Source organism: Lithobates pipiens, unplaced genomic scaffold, assembly GCF_037356315.1.
Source record: "Lithobates pipiens isolate NorthernLeopardFrog02 unplaced genomic scaffold, aLitPip1_a1.2 Scaffold_8, whole genome shotgun sequence".
Taxonomy (NCBI): domain Eukaryota; kingdom Metazoa; phylum Chordata; class Amphibia; order Anura; family Ranidae; genus Lithobates; species Lithobates pipiens.
Genome location: NW_027507903.1, coordinates 241508828 through 241528428, shown reverse-complemented (window position 1 = coordinate 241528428; position 19601 = coordinate 241508828). Strand labels below are relative to the sequence as shown.

Below are 19601 nucleotides of genomic sequence, written 5' to 3'. Positions count from 1 at the left end.
TAATAAAAGAGGACTACCATGCCCATAAACTAAAGTTCCTGTTCGCTGTGATCTTACTGAAAAGGCATCTACCACTGAGCTAGACATCCCCCAATGTCACGGAGCTGGTGGATGTTAGAGACCTCATGGCGCTCATCCACCTTCCATTTGAAGCTCAATAGGGTTTAGGCCTGGAGACATGCTTGGCCAGTCATCAACTTTACCCTCAGCTTCTTTAGCAATGCTGTGGTCATCTTGGAGGTGTGTTTGGGGTCGTTATCATGTTGGAATACTGCCCTGCAGCCTAGTCTCTGAAGGGAGGGGATCCTGCTCTGCTTCAGTATGTCACAGTACATGTTGGCATTCATGGTTCCCTCAATGAACTGTAGCTCCCTAGTGATGGCAGCACTCATGCAGCCCCATACCATGACACTTCCACCACCATGCTTGACTTTAAGCAAGACACACTTGTCTTTGTACTCCTCACCTGGTTGCTGCTACACACGCTTGACTCCATCTGAACCAAATAATTTTATCTTGGTCTCATCAGACCACAGGACATGGTTCCAGTAATCCATGTGTTTAGTCTGCTTTTCTTCAGCAAACTGTTTGCAGGCATTCTTGTGCATTAGATGGTGACCAGTGAATCACTTATAATTATAATTCATAAAAACTTCCAGGAACACTCCTCCACCACACCGCCATGACTGTGACTTCAATCACACACTCAGTGCACACACTCACCAGCTGTTTATGCCTCGCACTGCCGTATTTGGCTATAGACGCTTAAAGCCTCTTTTCACAGGGATGAAGTGAATTCTATGACAGAACATGTCGGGGGCATGGCTACAGAGCGATCATTGAGGTAGACACGGAACGCTGACCAGTATACACTGAGTGGCTACCAACTAGGGCTGGGATGAGGAGGAGTGAGGCATACAGCTGATATCTTGCTATCTCTTAAGCACTGGGTATGCCGTGGCCATCCTTTATCCAGCTACTTTTGGTTTTGGAGTGCTGGGCATTTATTTATGGTGTGCCTTTGATATTCCACATGTGAGTGTAATGCAGTGTAATTTTATAAGATTAAAGTGTGTGAAGGTTTTACACTATCGAAGGCTGTGCTTTTTTCATTTACATGTGGAGTGTGTAAAGAGGATTATTCGGGAGCTGTGTATTTGCCTCTGACTGACACCTGACATGCACTGTATCTCACAGTATCCCACTATAGGTCTTCACTCACTGAGCTCCCAGTCTCTCACTAGACTTCCAGATCCCAGTCATCACCGGATCTCCTGAGCTCTTCCACAGCTAACCCGCTGTATACTCCTCAAGTGTCACCCCCGCTAACCCGCTGAGTCCCTGGCTTGGCACTCGCTAAAGCTTTCCCATTTCTTCACCATCCCCAGCTGGTGCGAAGACTGCTCTGGTACTTGCTCAAGCTTTTTCACAGTAGTCTCCAGTAATAAGGTGGACGGTCCCTTAGTGGTGACTACTTTGCCTTTACCTCTGACCACAACTGGTTCCCTGTTCAGCTGAACCTCCACAACTGGATTGGACTCCAATCTTGCAGGCCCAACCCTGTGCTGCTTCTCCTGCTCCTGGATAGGCCTCAGGCAACCTAGCAGCCAGGTGTCCCCAGGCTGAGCTGTATCCCCTGATCTGTGAGGCTGAGCTGTATCCCCTGATCTGTGAGGCTGAGCTGTATCCCCTGATCTGTGAGGCTGAGCTGTATCCCCTGATCTGTGAGGCTGAGCTGTATCCCCTGATCTGTGAGGCTGAGCTGTATCCCCTGATCTGTGAGGCTGAGCTATATACTCTGTTCTGTAATGCTGGGGCTGTGTACTCTGTCCTGTGATGCTGAGCTGTAGACTCCTTTCCTTAACTCCATTTAGAATCACTGCTATTCTCCTTTACCCGTCTTCAACATTACAGAACAAGGGCAGTTGAATATGATTAACTACTGCTAGACAATGAATACATGTTTGAATTTTTTTGCCACTTTTAGAAAATCATTGCTGAGGATTGAAAAAAGGATTTTTAGCAAAAGTAAAGCTAAATTAGAGAAATGCTAGGGAAGCTAATTTTATCATTTGTGTAACTTAAAACCCAATCCTAAACTCAGCTCCCAATCTAAACTTTAACACCTAACCCTTGACCCCAACACTAAACTCCACTCTAAACCATTACTTAAGTAAAATTACACTTTTTTATCAAGTGATGAAAGTATTGGTGTCAAACGCTGTGCCAGGCCCTTTCTGATTCTAGACCTCAGCATATTGATTTGCCTACATACACATTTCAGAGATGTTTTATGTGCTACTATCTGTTGCTTTAGTGCTCAGTTACATGTCATAAATCAATAGGCTGTATTGGGCATTTGCATTTTGAATTGCAAGATATTTCAAAAATTTGGAACCATAGTCCTTCTTTCACATATGAACATTTTCATTATGAACTATCACATAAATATGACAGTGTGGGATGGGCAGGATTGTAATGTGTTTATTGGCTATAAACTGATAATACAGTGACGATAACCTCTGTAACACTTAGTTCTCACTCACACAGGAATTAAATACATTATATTGGTTTATATGACATTTCTAAATGCATATAAATGCATGTAATGATTTTAAATGGTATATTGCATACTGCGGTGTTGATTTACTAAAGGCATTAGGCATGTCCACTTTACAGATGCTCTTTTCTTTACACTCCAGTACTGAAAAATCCTTTGTTAGTTCTTTTGTTTAATGAGAGGCCTGGGGAGCTGCATTTGCCATAATCCTGTCCTTAAGCTTTTCTATTGGGACAAATCACACTGAACTTTTTGAGAAATACTTGCAGTCTTTTTCATGTATGATGTATGAATAGGAACACACAGAGAACAGAAGTGGCGTTTTCTCAAATTTGACTGCAAAAATAGAAATACACTTCAAGTATGCTTTATATGGCAATCAACTAATTATATATATCCTTTTGATGCCCACCTTTTGCCTTAAAAAATTATTTGTATATACACTACAAATATGAGCGTTTACATATTTCTAATTCATGAATTAGTTTGATTTAGCATAGTTAAATTGCCTATTCACTTTTTCAACACTATCAATTGTATAACTACAAACAATAAATCTACTATACAGTAGACCTCTGTAGGAAGGGATAAGACTTACCTGTTGAGCATCTTTACTAACACGAACATAAATGGACACGCCCAAAATCACACAGCCGCATAACTGCAAAGTAACAGAAAGTATTACTAAAATACTGCAAAACCTACTACATGCCATCAATTCAGTTTTAATGTATTAATTAAAATGCAGGCCCAAAATACTGCAAGAAGCTTTTTAGTACATGGTTTTAGTGGGTGTAGCACATGTTCAAACACAGACTGACTTGGAACTTTGACTCTTTAAAAACTTTAACTCTTTGTAAAAACTAGGAAAAATGTTTTGGCTGGACATGCAATTTAAGTAAGCAGTTAAAGATCAGCTCTAGCCAAATATACAAGACACACATGAATGCAGCTCTGCATACCTCCCAACATTTTGAGATGGGAATGAGGGACACCTACTAACAAACATATGTAGGCATAGGACACGCCCCCTGCCACACACCCTTAACGGAGATAGATAAAAAGTGCATTTTATATACAACTATACAGATCAGATCAAAATGAGGGACAAATGAGGAGGAATGAGGGACAGAGGGACATTGCTCCAAATCAGGAACAGTTCCCCAAAATCAGGGACAGTTGGAAGCTATGGCTCTGTAATCATTATACAGTTAAAATTATTTTTTAAATGCAAGCAGTGCGTTTGACCTGGTATCAGCCTTTTGCAGTGTCTGTACAGCAGGGCTGGAGTGTGAAAAGAAAAGCAGTACAAGGAGACTGTTAGTTCAGGTGCTGAAAAAGCATATTTGTAAATGACCTGGATTGGACAGCGGTTCCTGCCAAGCTGGCCCAGGGCTGGACCTAGCCCTGCTTCTTCATCAGATAGGATACGTACATCATACCTGCCAAATTGTGTCACTATCACTTTACCCAGTACTCCAATATGCTTTGCCAGAAGTCCCATTACTCCTTACAGAGCATATCACAATAGTTCTAGCAATACAACTTTTTAAACACCAGCCACTTTCCCAGACAGATGTGTTCCTCAACTGAGGGTCCTCCCTTGGGATATACTTTTAAGTCTAGGCCCTGACTGCTTTCTCACTCCAATCTAAAGACCAGCTAATGAAGTTCAGGGATAGCTTAATTCCTTCTGCATTCTCCCTTGTGGTTCCCCTTAGCTTGGGTCCTCATCTCCAACTCTGTCAGTCTAACCCTGTAGGGGCTCACCTAACTAGCACAGATCACAGACCTACATGATGTTGGTCAAGGGTCACTTATTCTAATGCTCCCTTCATACTTACATTTATTTCCATAGTTGGTGAGGTTTGAGTAAAGACACCAATGCACCCAGTTCATTGTGTGTGTGTGTATGTTATGCCACTACTATTTCTCATATCCATGAATGTTGTGTTTGCTAAGTTGTCCATCTAAACGTTTTTTTTTTAAATTACAGATACCCCCCGCTGACACCACCAACTGTGCTGCTTCTCCTTTTACTCTCCAATACATGCTAGGGGGAGGGTCCAAGACAACCTGGCTTCTGATGAATTGTATTGAATAATGCCGACCATCAGACAGAGGACATCCAGAAGCATAAAAAAGTATTACAGGGAGAAGCTCTGGATTGATGGTGAATATTGCAGCTAAAGCTGGTTTTGTTATTTCACTGTTTGATATTGTCATGTTTGCAATGAAAGCTGCAATCCATTTCTACAACAGATATGGTATGTACATTTTATCCCCTTTTAATCTGCTGTCTAAATCTATTTTATTGCTTTAGAAAATATTTGTATGTACTTTACACATAGGAATGTGTTTGATTATGCTTATTTGGTTGCATGGTTACCAAGGCTCATAAATTTCTGAAGGCATAAATGACACCAAGGTTTGCATTCTAGTTTTCAATTACCTTCATTGTAAACATAATTATTATTGAAAAAGACAGAATATCTTATATATTTTTAAAGGCACTATGAATATTGTTACCAAATATACCTGCTTACGATACCTTATCCCAACGTGTAATGCACTCATACTACTATGATACACAGGATAAGCCTCGCTGATGTATGGTTATAAATACTTGTGTGAAAAATCATGTTTGAGGAGCTCTAAAACAAGTTTGTGAGCCTAGCCCTAAGACACCCAACCAACAAAACCACATTTAAGTTGTAAAGGCCTTTAAATAGCACTTTTTATGTATTACATGTTTATTGCTTTTGCTAAACAGGAACTCTTGGAAGGTCTATATTTTTGAAAGAGATATTAAACACAGTAAACTGTCCCGAGAGATTTATCACAATTGAGGTCATAGTTGAGTAGAGGCAGAGAACCTTTTCTGCGTCTTATCTAAGTAATGGTGGTTACATGTGTTCTGATTTTTTACCATAGAATTAGTAGATCTAACTTAGATCCAACTTTTTAAAATATGACATTTTTGATGATGACTTATAATAGCAGCACAAACTACATGGCTAAAAGTTTGCAACCCTCATAGCTATACATTGGACACTCCATTTCAAAGTAGGGGTTGTTTTATTTGAAGTCAAATAGACTGTTCAATTTACTAGGGAATGGTCAAGTGTTATTAAAGGTTCGACTTTAAAAAAGCAAAAAAAAACAAACATGTCATACATACCTGCTCTGTGCTCCTGGCTCTGCCCCCATGACCAGTGCTGCCACAAGTCGCTTGCTTTGGGGGCACCGGTAAGTACTCTCTCCTGAGCCCTGCTCTATTCGTCCATAAGATACTTTTGGCTTTAGATATACTTTAAGTTATTTCCTAAAAGCTTATGATAAATATGGCTGGAACAATGTGCGCTTCTGATCCGCTCCTATAATGATTAATGTCTATATTATGTATCTCTCAGATCTCTCAGATATAATTGCTAAGTGCATTGTATGTGTAAAAAAATAAAAAAAGGGAGGGGGGGGGGGGCAAGTGGGACTATAAATGAAGCATGTCAATTGAAAATAAACATAATAAATACATGTGAGTAGAAGAAATGATTTAGATTTAATTTATAATCAATAACCCCTTAAATCTCATTGTATTTGGTTTATTCAGTTTTATATAAGCTGTATTTTACAGTATGTGAACTTATTTGATGGCCTTAAAGCAGAACTAAACTCACTCAATCAACATTAACTATTTTTAATCCTTATGCTACTAACATTACCAAATAGATAAGAAGGTATATTAACTACTTGTCCACCAGCCGCCATCATTATATAGCGGCAGGTTGGCTCTCCTGAGCAAATTGGCATAGCTGTACGGTGGCTCACCCAGGCATAGTTGCGGATGGGCACATGCGATCCCACCCGCTGCACGCTGTGGGAACGTGCCCACGGGTAGGGCGGACTCGATGTCCGCCGGTGACCCGCGATCACCTAGTACAGAGGCAGAATGGGGATCTTCCAGAGTAAACAAGGCAGATCCCAGTTCTGACAGGGGACATGACAGAGGTCTACTGTTCCCAGTAATTGGGAACAGTGATCTATATCATGTCCCTGGCAGTCCACCCCCCCCCCCTACAGTTAGAGCACACCTAGGGAACACAATTAACCCCTTGATCACCACCTAGTGTTAACCCCTTCCCTGCCAGTGTCATTTTTACATTGATCATTGCATTTTTATAACACTGATCAATGTAATAATGTCATTGATCCCCAAAAAGGGTAATTTGCCATCAGATTTGTCCGCCGCAGTGTCGCAGTCCCGCTAAAAATCGTAGATCGCTGACATTACTAGTAAAAAACAATAAAAAAACATAAAAGTCCCTAAATCTATTCCATAGTTTGTAGACTCAATATATGCCTATTGCGATTTTTTTTTTTTTTTTACCAAAAATATGTAGAAGAATATATATCGGCCTAAACTGATGAAGAAATTTTGTTTTTTTATATTTTTGGCTTGGATATGTATACAAAAAGTTAAACAAAAATTTTTTTTTTCAAAATTGTCGCTTGTTGTTTGTTAATAACTCAAAAATGAAAAAACGCAGAGGTGATCAAATACCACCAAAAGAAAGCTCTATTTGTGGGGAAAAAAAGGACACTGATTTTGTTTAAGTACAATGTCGTACTACCGAGCAATTGTCAGTTAAAATTATGCAGGGCCGTATCGCAAAAAATGGCCTGGTCATTAAGGGGGAAAACCCTTCCAGTCCTTAAGTTGTTTAACTTTTTTTTTTACATTTCTTCAGTTGCTTCCTGGTGTCTGGCCTAGTTCAAAATGAAGTGATATATACCAGGAGTCTTCATGGCAGTTTTTATTTTATCTGGTGGAGGGGAGGTGGGGATTTCTCATCTAAGCACACCCTCCTGCTTGAATGCCTGAGCTAAGGGCAGATGGATTCCAGTAAGTAAATGCTACATGAGTCTTCTGCCCTTACTTAAGATGGTTACAGAAATGCTAGGGGAGTGTTTTTCAAAGTGATCTCTCAACAAAATAAAGAATGGAGACATGGATGGATGAGTGAGTTTGCTTAAAAATGAATTAAATGACATTTTCAGTTTGTGGCGCTCGGGAAAACTTAAGCTCTGCTACAAAGTGGTTGTATAGGAAGAACGTTTTTACCCTAATGCATAGAATGCATTAAGATAAAAAAAAAATGTATGCAAGTAGCCCCCCCCCCCCATACTTACCTGAACCTGCTCTTGAGTGCACGAGTGCAGTAGCTCTCTTGGCTCTCTCCCCCCTCATTGGCACAGACACAGCAGTAGGAGCCTTTGGCTCCTGCTGCTGTCAATCACAGCCAGTGAGGAGGGAGCAGGGGCAGGACCAAGCCACACTCTGTCTTTTGGACACACAGAGAAAGCTCGGGAGCGAGAATGCGCAAGTGCACCCAGTGCAAGCAGCTTGCTATGGGGGTACACAGTGGGAGGGGGGAGCCAGGAGCATATAAAGACTGACCTGATCGAATGATGGAATGGACATAGAGACCAAGGGTAAGTGTGCAAAATATCATACAATATCTAGGGATACCAATCCTTGGAAAAAGAAAAAAGTGTTAATGAAAAACGCGTAATTTTTTTTTTTATAAATAATTGATATCCAGCACTGATCTTGTGGTTTTTCTTCAAAGCTTTTTTTTCTTTTTCTAGAAATTGGTATCCCTAGATATTGTTTGATACTTTGCACACTTACCAGTGGTTTCTTCCATCATTGGGTCAGTTCAGTCTTTATGTTTTTATGCATACAAGCATACAATCCCAGTCTATGTTGCCAATCTAGCTGCTTTTGATACATACAATTATGTAAGTGTGTATGTTTTCACATGTACAACAGTACTATATCTCTAAATCTACTCTGCCACTCCTGGACATTCATTGACATGTGTATTTGTGTTACAGCTCATATTCACCTATTCATATACTGAGACATCTAGGGACATTTACTTCCACTCATGCCATGTCTGCTGCCCGATTGTCCCCTGGTTGGGGTTGTGGTCGGCCTCTCTCCCTCAGCTCCCATGCCATGCATCAGTTGCTGCCGTCCCTGGGGGACTCCAGCCATTGGTACTCTGGCTGCATCGATTAGTGAATTTTTATTTATTTTTTTACCCCTGGCCCCTCTTACCAGTCACCTCAAACATTCATCACTGTCACATATATATTTTTCTGCTTTTTTTAGATACATCAAACATGCATCTACCCCTGAGGAAGCAAGCTACAGTCTCGCAGAAACACGTTTGATTTTTTGATGCCTATGCATACTGTATGACATTCATGCATTGATGTTAATTTTGTCATCTGCAATCTTGTTGGCTCAGCAATTGTTTACATCAGTCATGTATGTATACTATCTTTGAATAAATTGAATAAATATTTTTACTGCATTTACTCTTGTTACTTAGTGGCTAAACTGTGCTAACCTCATTTAAAGTCCCAGGGCGACTTCTTGTATATATTTGCTATTATTAGGGATGGAGGTGTGTCACTGGTGACACAAGACCTTTTCCTTTTTGTTGTAAAAAGGACAGAGAAGTCAAATTCACATATTATAGTTTTCATATAACCAAACTTCCTTTTTTTTTAAAGAGCAAAGTCTACTGAGTTCAATAATCTCTTAGCTCTGGACTGTGTAATTAAGAGGTAGGTCCATGCCTATTGTTTGTTTTTGCAATTAAGTTCCATTTCTATGTTACACACTTATCTCAAGATAAGCACCACTACTTAAATACTCCCACACACATCTACAAGGAATGGCAAACTCAGAATATGGTCCATTAAAGTGATACTAAAGGATTGTTTTTTGTTTTTTTAAATAACAAATGTATCATACTTACCTCCACTGTGCAGCTCGTTTTGCACAGAGTGGCCCTAAACATTAATTTCTGGGGTCCCTCGGCGGTTCTTGTGGTCTCCTGTCCACATCAGACAACTCCCTTGGAGAAGAGCTCTCCGGAGGGGGTTACCTTGCGGGTGTGCTCCCGAAAAAAAAGAATAAACATAAACAACTGGAAAAATGAATTCCCATTCCAAATACCATTCAATCAGAGATGCGTTTCTTACGTATAACATAAATACAGAGACAAAGTTGGAAAAAATTTGAATCACGCTAGCTATGTGACTCTAAATGTGTAAAATCAAAAATACTATAACACCTATTAATCAATTAGTGTCGAAAAAAGGGGTCAGGTACATATCATGACCAAAAGTGATGAATCTAAAAAATTATTGAGATTTAAAAAATATGTGTCCACAAATTATGAATCAATAATAAAAAACACATACAATCCATAAATGTGCACAATAAACTAGTTGAATTTAAAAGGTTGTGAACATTAAAATAACACCAGTGCACTATGAAAGGAAAGTCCATATAATGTGTGAAAGACGTCTTCAGAATTCTATAACCAGGAAACCATGTTGGGTCCACCACCAAACCAGCAGGAATAAACTCTTACCAAATCACCGTGATCCCCCATGATAGAGGATCAAGGGGCGCATGGAATAAATCATAGCTCGGCTCCAAATAAAGGCAGGCACAATCACAGGTTGCTGGAAACCACCTTACGGGCGGTGTATTTTATATGTTTTGTGTGGCCATGTATGAAGTCTACGAGTCCAGCGCTCGGCGTCCATAGAGACCGAATGCAGGACTCAGCACCATCCCCTGAGGCCCACGTCATTGGATTTGATTGACAGCAGAGGGAGCCAATGACTGCACTGTTATCAATCTATCCAATCAAGAGCTGGGAACCTATGGAGAGAGGGACGGTGGGGATGAACTGATGGAAATTCAGGGGCTCAGGTAAGTAAAACGGGGGGGGGGTGACTGCAAGGTGTTTTTTCACTTTATTGCATAGGATGCATTAAGGTGAAAAAACATGAGCCTTTAAAACACCTTTAAGTTATCTTTAATTTAGGCTCTTCTAAAGAATCCATATAATTTTCAACGAATCATGTTCCTGTGTTAGCTAGCTTATGTATTTGTCATAGGGTCCATTCACAGTTGTCCCTTCCTGACCATTGAAATGAAAATCTATCAAACAGAAATGTATCATTTTTACCATTTGGTGCATTTTAAATGGAATTGCACTCCAGAAAATCCATTTCCCAATTGTTTCTCTTTGCATAACACATAAAAATAATGCACAAAAAGGTATGCATTAACAAAGTAAAACAGCCTCACCCAAGAAACTATTTAATGCACTTTCATATTATCTGTAAGTAATAATTTGTAAAATGAGCCATTTGCAACTTAAATATATAGCTAGTGGTGCTGATCAAGAGAAAATTTTCCAACAGGCTGGTTGTATTCAAGTCGAAAGATTGACTTGTGTACAACCAGCCCGCCCACGCATGGATCAAAATTAGGCTGGTCCCTGCTGAACCAGTAAGATTTTGATCCATGTATGGCTGGCTTAAGTGTAACTGGCTTGTTGCAAAAACTGTTAAAATTCAGGATAATTTACAATGGGTGCTATTATTGTAAAAAATGCAAATTATAACCTCTGAGAGGTGTATATCAATGTTTCTCAACCTGTTTTTCAGTCAAGGCACCCTTTAAAATTCTACATAATCTCAAGGCACTCCATTCTAAAATGTAAAAAACGAAATCAATCGTTTTACATACTGCAGCAACATCCACACACATAGAAAAGCAAATACACCTTTTCGCACTGGTACTGACTAGTTTTCCAGTGTTTCTCTTCTCCCTGAGTTCCTGTCCATCACTCAGCTAATGTGACCCCAGTACTGATGGAGAGGGGCAGGAGAGTAGGGTGCCCACGTGTCCCGGATTGCCCGGGATTATCCCGTAATTTATATCTCTGTCCCCAGTCCCGGGCACCTTCATTCCGGGACAATAAAGTGTCCCGGAATGAAACTGACAATCTGGGAACAGGGGCGGACCGAGCTGCCATAGCGCTGGCTCTAGCTCCGCCTCCACCTCCTCCTGATCACTGGTTGCTATAGCCGCCTTGCGTCTGGCAATCAGTGACGTCACAGCCCAGCGTTGAATGCGGAGGAGGATTTTACATCCTCCTCGTCCGCGCTAGTGCTGCTGGGAGTCACTGCTGGTTCTTTTACCTCCGCACTTGGCTCCAGTGGCTGGCTTGCAGCTTGTGTGGGGTGTTTCTGTTCACACACACTGCGATTACATTGTGTACTGCACGGCTTCTCTCCCTTCCTCCCCCCTCCTGCCCACCTCACACTAACACATGGACTGAAGTCCCCTCCCGCTTTTCCTCGGCTCACAGACAGGAGGAGGGGGAGGAGAATGGACACAACAGGACGGGATGTTCTGATCTGAGGTTTGTACAGAATATTAATGCTTGGCACTTGCAGGAGAAGAAGACACAGAGACAGGGGGCAAGTTGTCAAAAAAGAATACTTGCAGTGATTTTGGGGGATAAGAGAATGCTGGATGTGCTAGGGGGCACTTTAGCAGAGGAGAGAAATTGTGCTGGGGGGGGGGGGGGCAGATTTTTTATTCAACCCCCCTTCCTGCACAATGTCTCTCCCCTCCCAAAGTGTGTCCTCCTAGCACATACAGCATGCTCTTATACCCCCAAATCACTGCAAGTATTCTTCTTTAAAAACTTGCCCCCTCCCCATCTTCAAAGACAAACTGGCTGCTATCACGGGGATAATTGTACTGTCTGGTATCCTTGGAACTTTGACAGACTATCAGGAGGTGCACTCCTCTTCCTCCTCTCTCCACTAACTACCCTCGCCATACACTCCGCACTCCTCCCCTGTATATATTACCCCCCTGCCATACACGCCGCACTCCTCCCCTGTACATATTACCCCCCTGCCATACACTCCGCACTCCTCCCCTGTATATATTACCCCCTTGCCATACACTCCGCACTCCTCCCCTGTACATGTTACCCCCTGCCATACACTCCGCACTCCTCTCCTGTATATATTACCCCCCTGCCATACACCCTGCACTCCTCCCCTGTACATATTACCCCCCTGCCATACACTCCGCACTCCTCCCCTGTATATATTACCCCCCTGCCATACACCCTGCACTCCTCCCCTGTACATATTACCCCCCTGCCATACTACTCCGCACTCCTCCCCTGTATATATTACCCCCCTGCCATACACCCCGCACTCCTCCCCTGTACATATTACCCCCCTGCCATACACCCCGCACTCCTCCCCTGTACATATTACCCCCCTGCCATACACTCCGCACTCCTCCCCTGTACATATTACCTCCCTGCCATACACCCCGCACTCCTCCCCTGTACATATTACCCCCTGCCATATACTCCGCACTCCTCCCCTGTACATATTACCCCCCTGCCATACACCCCGCACTCCTCCCCTGTACATATTACCCCCCTGCCATACACCCCGCACTCCTCCCCTGTACATATTACCCCCCTGCCATATACTCCGCACTCCTCCCCTGTACATATTACCCCTTGCCATACACTCCGCACTCCTCCCATGTACATATTACCCCCCTGCCATACACGCCGCACTTCTCCCATGTACATATTACCCCCCTGCCATACACCCCACACTCCTCCCATGTACATATTACCCCCCGCCATACGCTCCGCACTCCTCCCCTGTACATATTACCCCTCGCCATACACTCTGCACTCTTCCCCTGTACATATTACCCCCCGCCATACACTCCGCACTCCTCCCATGTACATATTACCCCCCGCCATACACTCCGCACTCCTCCCATGTACATATTACCCCCCTGCCATACACTCCGCACTCCTCCCCTGTACATATTACCCCCCCTGCCATACACTCCGCACTCCTCCCCTGTAAATATTACCCCCCTGCCATACACTCCACACTCCTCTCCTGTACATATTACCCCCCCGCCATACACTCCGCACTCCTCTCCTATCTCCTGTACATATTACCCCCCGCCATACATTCTGCACTCCTCTCCTGTACATACTACTCACCACCATACACTCCGCATTCCCTATTTATTAAACGTCAATTTGACGCACTTTTTTTTTTAAGGTTATTAACCGATTAATCAAAACAATAATCGGCCAACTAATCGATTATAAAAATAATCGTTAGTTGCCGCCCTAAACAACACCCCCTTTAAGCCAATATTTAGTGCAATTTAAGACATGTCCACTGTTCACCATGACACGCTTTGTGCGCCATATCGTTGTTGTTCTTAATGCCTAGGGCCCGCTTTTGATCTTGCACACAGGTCTGCTGATTTCATATGCCCCTGCCCCAAAAATTGGCAAAAAAATATGTAAAAAATCATCTTTTTTTTTTGGGGGGGGGGGGGGGGGGTGTGTCCCTGAATGGCAGTTTGGAAATGTGGTCACCCTACAGGAGAGGGACAAACAAGGATGCTGTAAAGTACCCAAAGTCCTCCTTATCAACTGATGGCATCAATGGTTGTTAGGATGCTGGAAGCTAAAAGCTCAAAGAAAATCTGTGGCTTTGTCTAACTAAAAGGCAGGCTTCATCCAGCTTCAGGCTTGTATAACATTTTTGGGCATTTTTCCAAGGCACCCCTGAAGAAATACAGTGGGGTAAAAAGGTATTTAGTCAGCCACCAATTGTGCAAGTTCTCCCACTTAAAAAGATGAGAGAGGTCTGTAATTGTCATCATAGGTATATCTCAACTATGAGAGACAAAAGGTGGAAACAAATCCAGACAATCACATCAATCACTGATTTTTTAAAGAATTTATTGCAAATTATGGTGGAAAATAAGTATTTGGTCACCTACAAACAAGCAAGATTTCTGGCTCTCACAGACCCGTACAGGCAGTCCCCTAGTTACAAACATTCGACTTACAAACGACTCCTACTTACAAACGGAGGGAGATAACAGGAAGTGAGAGGAAATCTACCCATAGGAAATGAAATTCACTTCTGTAAAAGTTATTATGGGAAAAAAGATACCTCCACGGATGCTTTATCACCAAGGCTTTTTTCCACAACAACCCAAATTTTTCAAAATCCAATTGTCATTGGGACAGAAAGTGAGGTGAAATCTTCTGAACATGGGCACAGACAGCAAAAGAAATGTTACAGGGGTGTTAACCCTTCCCTGTGCTATTCAAAAAGCTTAAAATAGTTTTTTTTTGGCTGAAGCTACACTTAAAAAATTTACCTGTTCCGACTTACAAATAGATTCAACCTAAGAACAAACCTACAGTCCCTATCGTGTTTGTAACCCGGGGACCGCCTGTATCTTCTGTCCTCCACTCATTACCTGTATTAATGGCACCTGTTTGAACTTGTTATCAGTATATAAAGACACCTGTCCCAAACCTCAAACAGTCACACTCTAAACTCCACTATGGTGAAGACAAAAGAGTTGTCGAAGAACACCAGAAACAAAATTGTAGACCTGTACCAGGCTGGGAAGACTGTATCTGCAATAAGTGGGAGAACTTGCCCAATTTGTGGCTCACTAAATACTTTTTTGCCCCACTGTATGACGGCACCCAGGTTGAAAAAGGCTGGTGTATACATATACAGTATCTCAAAAAAGTGAGTACACCCCTCACATTTTTTAATGTGAAAAAAAACTGAAGAAATGCCACTTTGCTACAATGTAAAGTAGTGAGTGTACAGCTTGTATAACAGTGTAAATTTGCTGTCCCTTCAAAATAACACAACACATTGTCTAAACCACTGGCAACAAAAATGAAAATGTCCAAATTGGGGCCAAAGTGTCAATATTTTGTGTGGCCACCATTATTTTCCAGCAATGCCTTAACCCTCTTGGCCATTAAGTTTACCAGAGCTTCACAGGTTGCCACTGGAGTCCTCTTCCACTCCTCCATTATGACATCACAAAGCTGGTTGATGTCAGAGACCTTGTGCTCCTCCACCTTCCGTTTGAGGACGCCCCACAGATTCTCAATAGAGTTTAGGTCTGGAGACATGCTTGGCCAGTCCATAACCTATACCCTCACTTTCTTTAGCAAGGCAGTGGTTGTCTTGGAGGTGTGTTTGGGGTCGTTATCATATTGCAATTCTGCCCTGCAGCCCAGTCTCCGTAGGGAGGGGATCATGCTCTGCTTCAGTATGTCACAGTACATGTTGGCATTAATGGTTCCCTCAATGAACTGTAGCTCCCTAGTCCCAGCAGCACTCATGCAGTCCCAGACAATGACACTCCCACCACCATGCTTGACTGTAGGCAAGACACACTCGCCTTTGTACTCCTCACATGGTTGCCGTCACACACACTTGAAACCATCTGAACCAAATAAGTTTATCTTGGTCTCATCAGACCACAGGACATGGTTCCAGTAATCCATGCCCATAGTCTGTCTTCAGCAAACTGTTTGTGGGCTTTCTTATGCATCATCTTTAGAAGAGGCTTCCTTCTGGGATGACAGCTATGCAGACCAATTTGATGCAGTGTGCGGCGTATGGTCTGAGCACTGACAGGCTGACACCGCACCCCTTCAACCTCTGCAGCAATGCTGGCAACACTCATATGTCTATTTCCCAAAGACAACCTCTGGATAGGATGCTGATCATGTGCACTCAACTTCTTTGGCCATGCTGAGGCTTGTTCTGAGTGGAACCTGTTCTGTTAAACTGCTGTATGGTCTTGGTCACCATACTACAGCTCAGTTTCAGGATCCTGGCACTCTTTTTATAGCCTAGGCCATCTTTTGCTAGAGCAACAATTATTTTTTTCATATTCATAGAGAGTTCTTCGCATGAGGTACCATGTTGAACTTCCGGTGACCAGTATGAGAGAGTGAGAGCGATAACACCAAATTAAAGCGGGAGTTCCGCCTTTTTTTTTTTAAGTCTGCAGCTACAAATACTGCAGCTGCTGACTTTTAAAATATGGACACTTACCCATCCAGCTCGCCTGCGATGTTCGGCACCTGAAGCCGATCTTTCAGTCGGCTCTAAGGTGCTGCCACCGCCATCTTGGGTATTGGAATCAGGAAGTGAAGCCTTGCAGCTTCACTTCCCAGTTCCCTACTGTGCATGCGTGAGTCGCACTACGCAATAATGAACGGTCCCCACTGTCACTGGGATCCGTGTTTCCCAGCAGACAGCGGGGGCCCCGCAGGAAGTGGGGTAAATACCCACAGATTCTGCGGATATCTATGCCCGGAAGTGGGTGAAGATCCCTGTATTATACAGGTATCTGTACCCCCCTCCCCCCAGAAAGGTGGCAATTGTGGCACCGGAGGGGGGGAGGGTTTACGATGAGCGGAAGTTCCACTTTAGGGTGGAAGTCCGCTTTAAACACACCTGCTCCCCATTCACACCTGAGACCTTGTAACACTAATAAGTCACATGACACTGGGGAGGGAAAATGGCTAATGGGCCCAATTTGAAATTTTCACTTAGGGGTGTACTCACTTTTGTTGTTAGGGGTTTAGACATTAATGGCTGTGTGTTGAGTTATTTTGAGGGGACGGCAAATTTACAATGTTATAGTAAGCTAGTAAGCTGTACACTCACTACTTTACATAGCAAAGTATAATTTCTTTAGTGTTGTCATATGAAAAGATATAATAAAATATTTACAAAAATGTGAGGGGTGTACTCACTTTTGTGAGATACTATATACCCATAGGCATAAATTTGAAGGTGACTATATCTGGATATAGTCACAGAAATTTATTGTGAAACTAGATTCATTGTAAAGTTTGTGAAGGTCAGTTTAGTTAACTTTGGGGGTTATTTACTAAAGGCAAATCCACTTTGCACTGCAAGTGCACTTGAAAGCACACTTGGAAGTAAAGTCGCTGTGGATCCGAGGGGGACATACAAGGGAAATAAAAAACAGTATTTTAGCTTGCGCATAATTTGGTGATAAAATCAGCAGAGCTTCCACTCATTTCAAATCTACCCCTTAGATTTAGAGCGACTGCACTTCCAAGTGCACTTTCAGTGCAGTTTGAAATGCACTTGCAGTGCAAAGTGGATTTGCCTTTCATAAATAACTCCCTTTGTGTGATTGCAGTTATCAACTCATTGAGGCAAAGCACAATATAGCTATTCTTCTTCACTACTTTACATTGTAGGCTCATCTATATTTTCTAGCTGTATGTATTTGTCTGATTGGAAACTGTTTTGCAAAGTAAAATACTATGGTTAATGCAATTCCTTTATATCTGTAAGCTCTAACGAGCAGGGCCCTCTGATCCCTCCTGACTTCTATTGTAAGTGTACTGTCCACCCTCATTTTGTAAATCGCTGCACAAACTGTTGGCACTATATAAAATCTATATAATAGTAATAATAATAATCTGCTATGGTTAAACTGAACGTGCTCAAAAAAAATCATATAAAACATACAGTATACTAGCAATGACCAGTACACAGTACACATTACCAATTAATGAAGAAAAACATGCAATATAATATATATATATATATATATATGTATATATATATAGTGTATATTGCATGTTTTTCTTTATTAATTGGTAATGTGTGTATATGTGCATATATATATATATATATATATATATATATATATATATATATATATATATATATGGCCAGTACACAGTACACATTACCAATTAATGAAGAAAAACATGCAATATAATATATATATATATATATATATATATATATATATATATATATATATATATATAGTGTATATTGCATGTTTCTCTTTATTAATTGGTATACAAATCATGCCGTTTGTTCCAAACAATTAAGACACTTATGTATACAGTTATATGTTTTAATTCTTTAAATCCTATGCTTTTATAAACTAAAATAAATGCTTTTTGGAATGCAGTTAAAAAAAGTAAAACAAGAGCAAGCAGTTTGAAAATCTGGAAATCCACTTTAAGCATTTGCAGAACATTGCTTGCATTTCCGATCTCTGTATTTTATTAATTAAACGTATATGAAAAGATAATTATCAGCAGTAATTACTGTAATTTGGAACTTACCCAGAACAAGAAGTTGAATGCAAACATAGAGTACTTGAGGCACTTATTCACCCCCGCCATTTTCTAGCTTGTTTTCGAGCTGTGTCTCAGGGAAACTGTATCACACTACCTAAATGAATGTGCCATTAAAAGCTGCACATTCAAATATAGCACTGGGCTAAATATTAACCAGGTTATTTGAGGAATGCCATTTGGTGCTGTCGCTGCCTGCATCCACTTACTTACTAATAAAACAGTTATGACTCTTTACTCTTATCAGTTTTGACTCTTTCCTCGTATGACAAACAAAGTATTGTATGCAGGAATAATACGCATAGTGCATGCAAAATTATTTTCTCTGCAGTTTTCGAAACAATGGTGCCATAGATCATATGAGTTCAGATTTTGCATTATTTATATTATAACTTTATTGTGTCAGCCTTGGCTTTATAGGTTTTATTTTAACTGAAGTGTAAAGGTGCTATTTTGGTGGCAAAATGGTAACCCACTCAATATTAGGTGGGTGGTCACAAAGTTATGGTTGATTGGTGTAACTCCTCTCCTGCTAGGGAAAAGGGAACCTACTAGTGGCCACATGAGGAATTACATAGAAGCCTCTCAAACCCTTCCTACATTTGTCAACGTTGGGGAGCTATTCCCAACACTTTCACAGCCACTGACCAGTGTATGGTGACAGTGGAGAGTCCCCCGTATCAGAGTACAATGTCCCAGCTGGGGGGGGGGGGGGGTAGACTCCATCCACCTTGTTTGTGTTGATGGAAGAATATGTTTATTTTTTTGTTATTTTTTCAGCCTGCTGACTGAATGGAAAAAAAAACGAATTGCCTACAGCAAGCATAAGGCCCCACCCTTCCTCTTTGACCCCTCCCAATTGGCAAACTTGGGCGTGGTTTCAGTGAAATAGTGGGCGTAGCTCTAAGGTGGTGTGGTTAATGTCTGAGATGAACAAGGGAGAGGGAGAGAGAGATGGAGGGACAGCAGGCCCAGATCCTACACAAAATTAGAAATATGTGTATTTTAGAAAGTTTAACAATCAGCAGATAAAGATATACCTGGTGTTAGCACTTCAATCATCCCGACACCATGGTTGTTATGGTGTCAGGATGATTGAAGCACATTATTTCTAT

The 19601-nt window shown here is 41.6% G+C and overlaps 1 protein-coding gene across 1 annotated transcript in view; it reads right to left on the bottom strand.

Annotated features, from left to right (window-relative positions):
• Nucleotides 1–18634, bottom strand: part of TSPAN8 (tetraspanin 8) — a 47542-nt gene extending 28908 nt beyond the window's left edge. The window contains exons 1-2 of the mRNA XM_077468642.1: nt 18475–18634; nt 3159–3221 (exon numbers count right to left, since the gene is read on the bottom strand). Of these exons, the coding sequence (XP_077324768.1) occupies nt 3159–3221; nt 18475–18534 (123 nt within the window). The 5' untranslated portion in view covers nt 18535–18634. The remainder of the gene's footprint in view (nt 1–3158; nt 3222–18474) is intronic.
• Between the last annotated feature and the right edge of the window lie 967 nt (nt 18635–19601).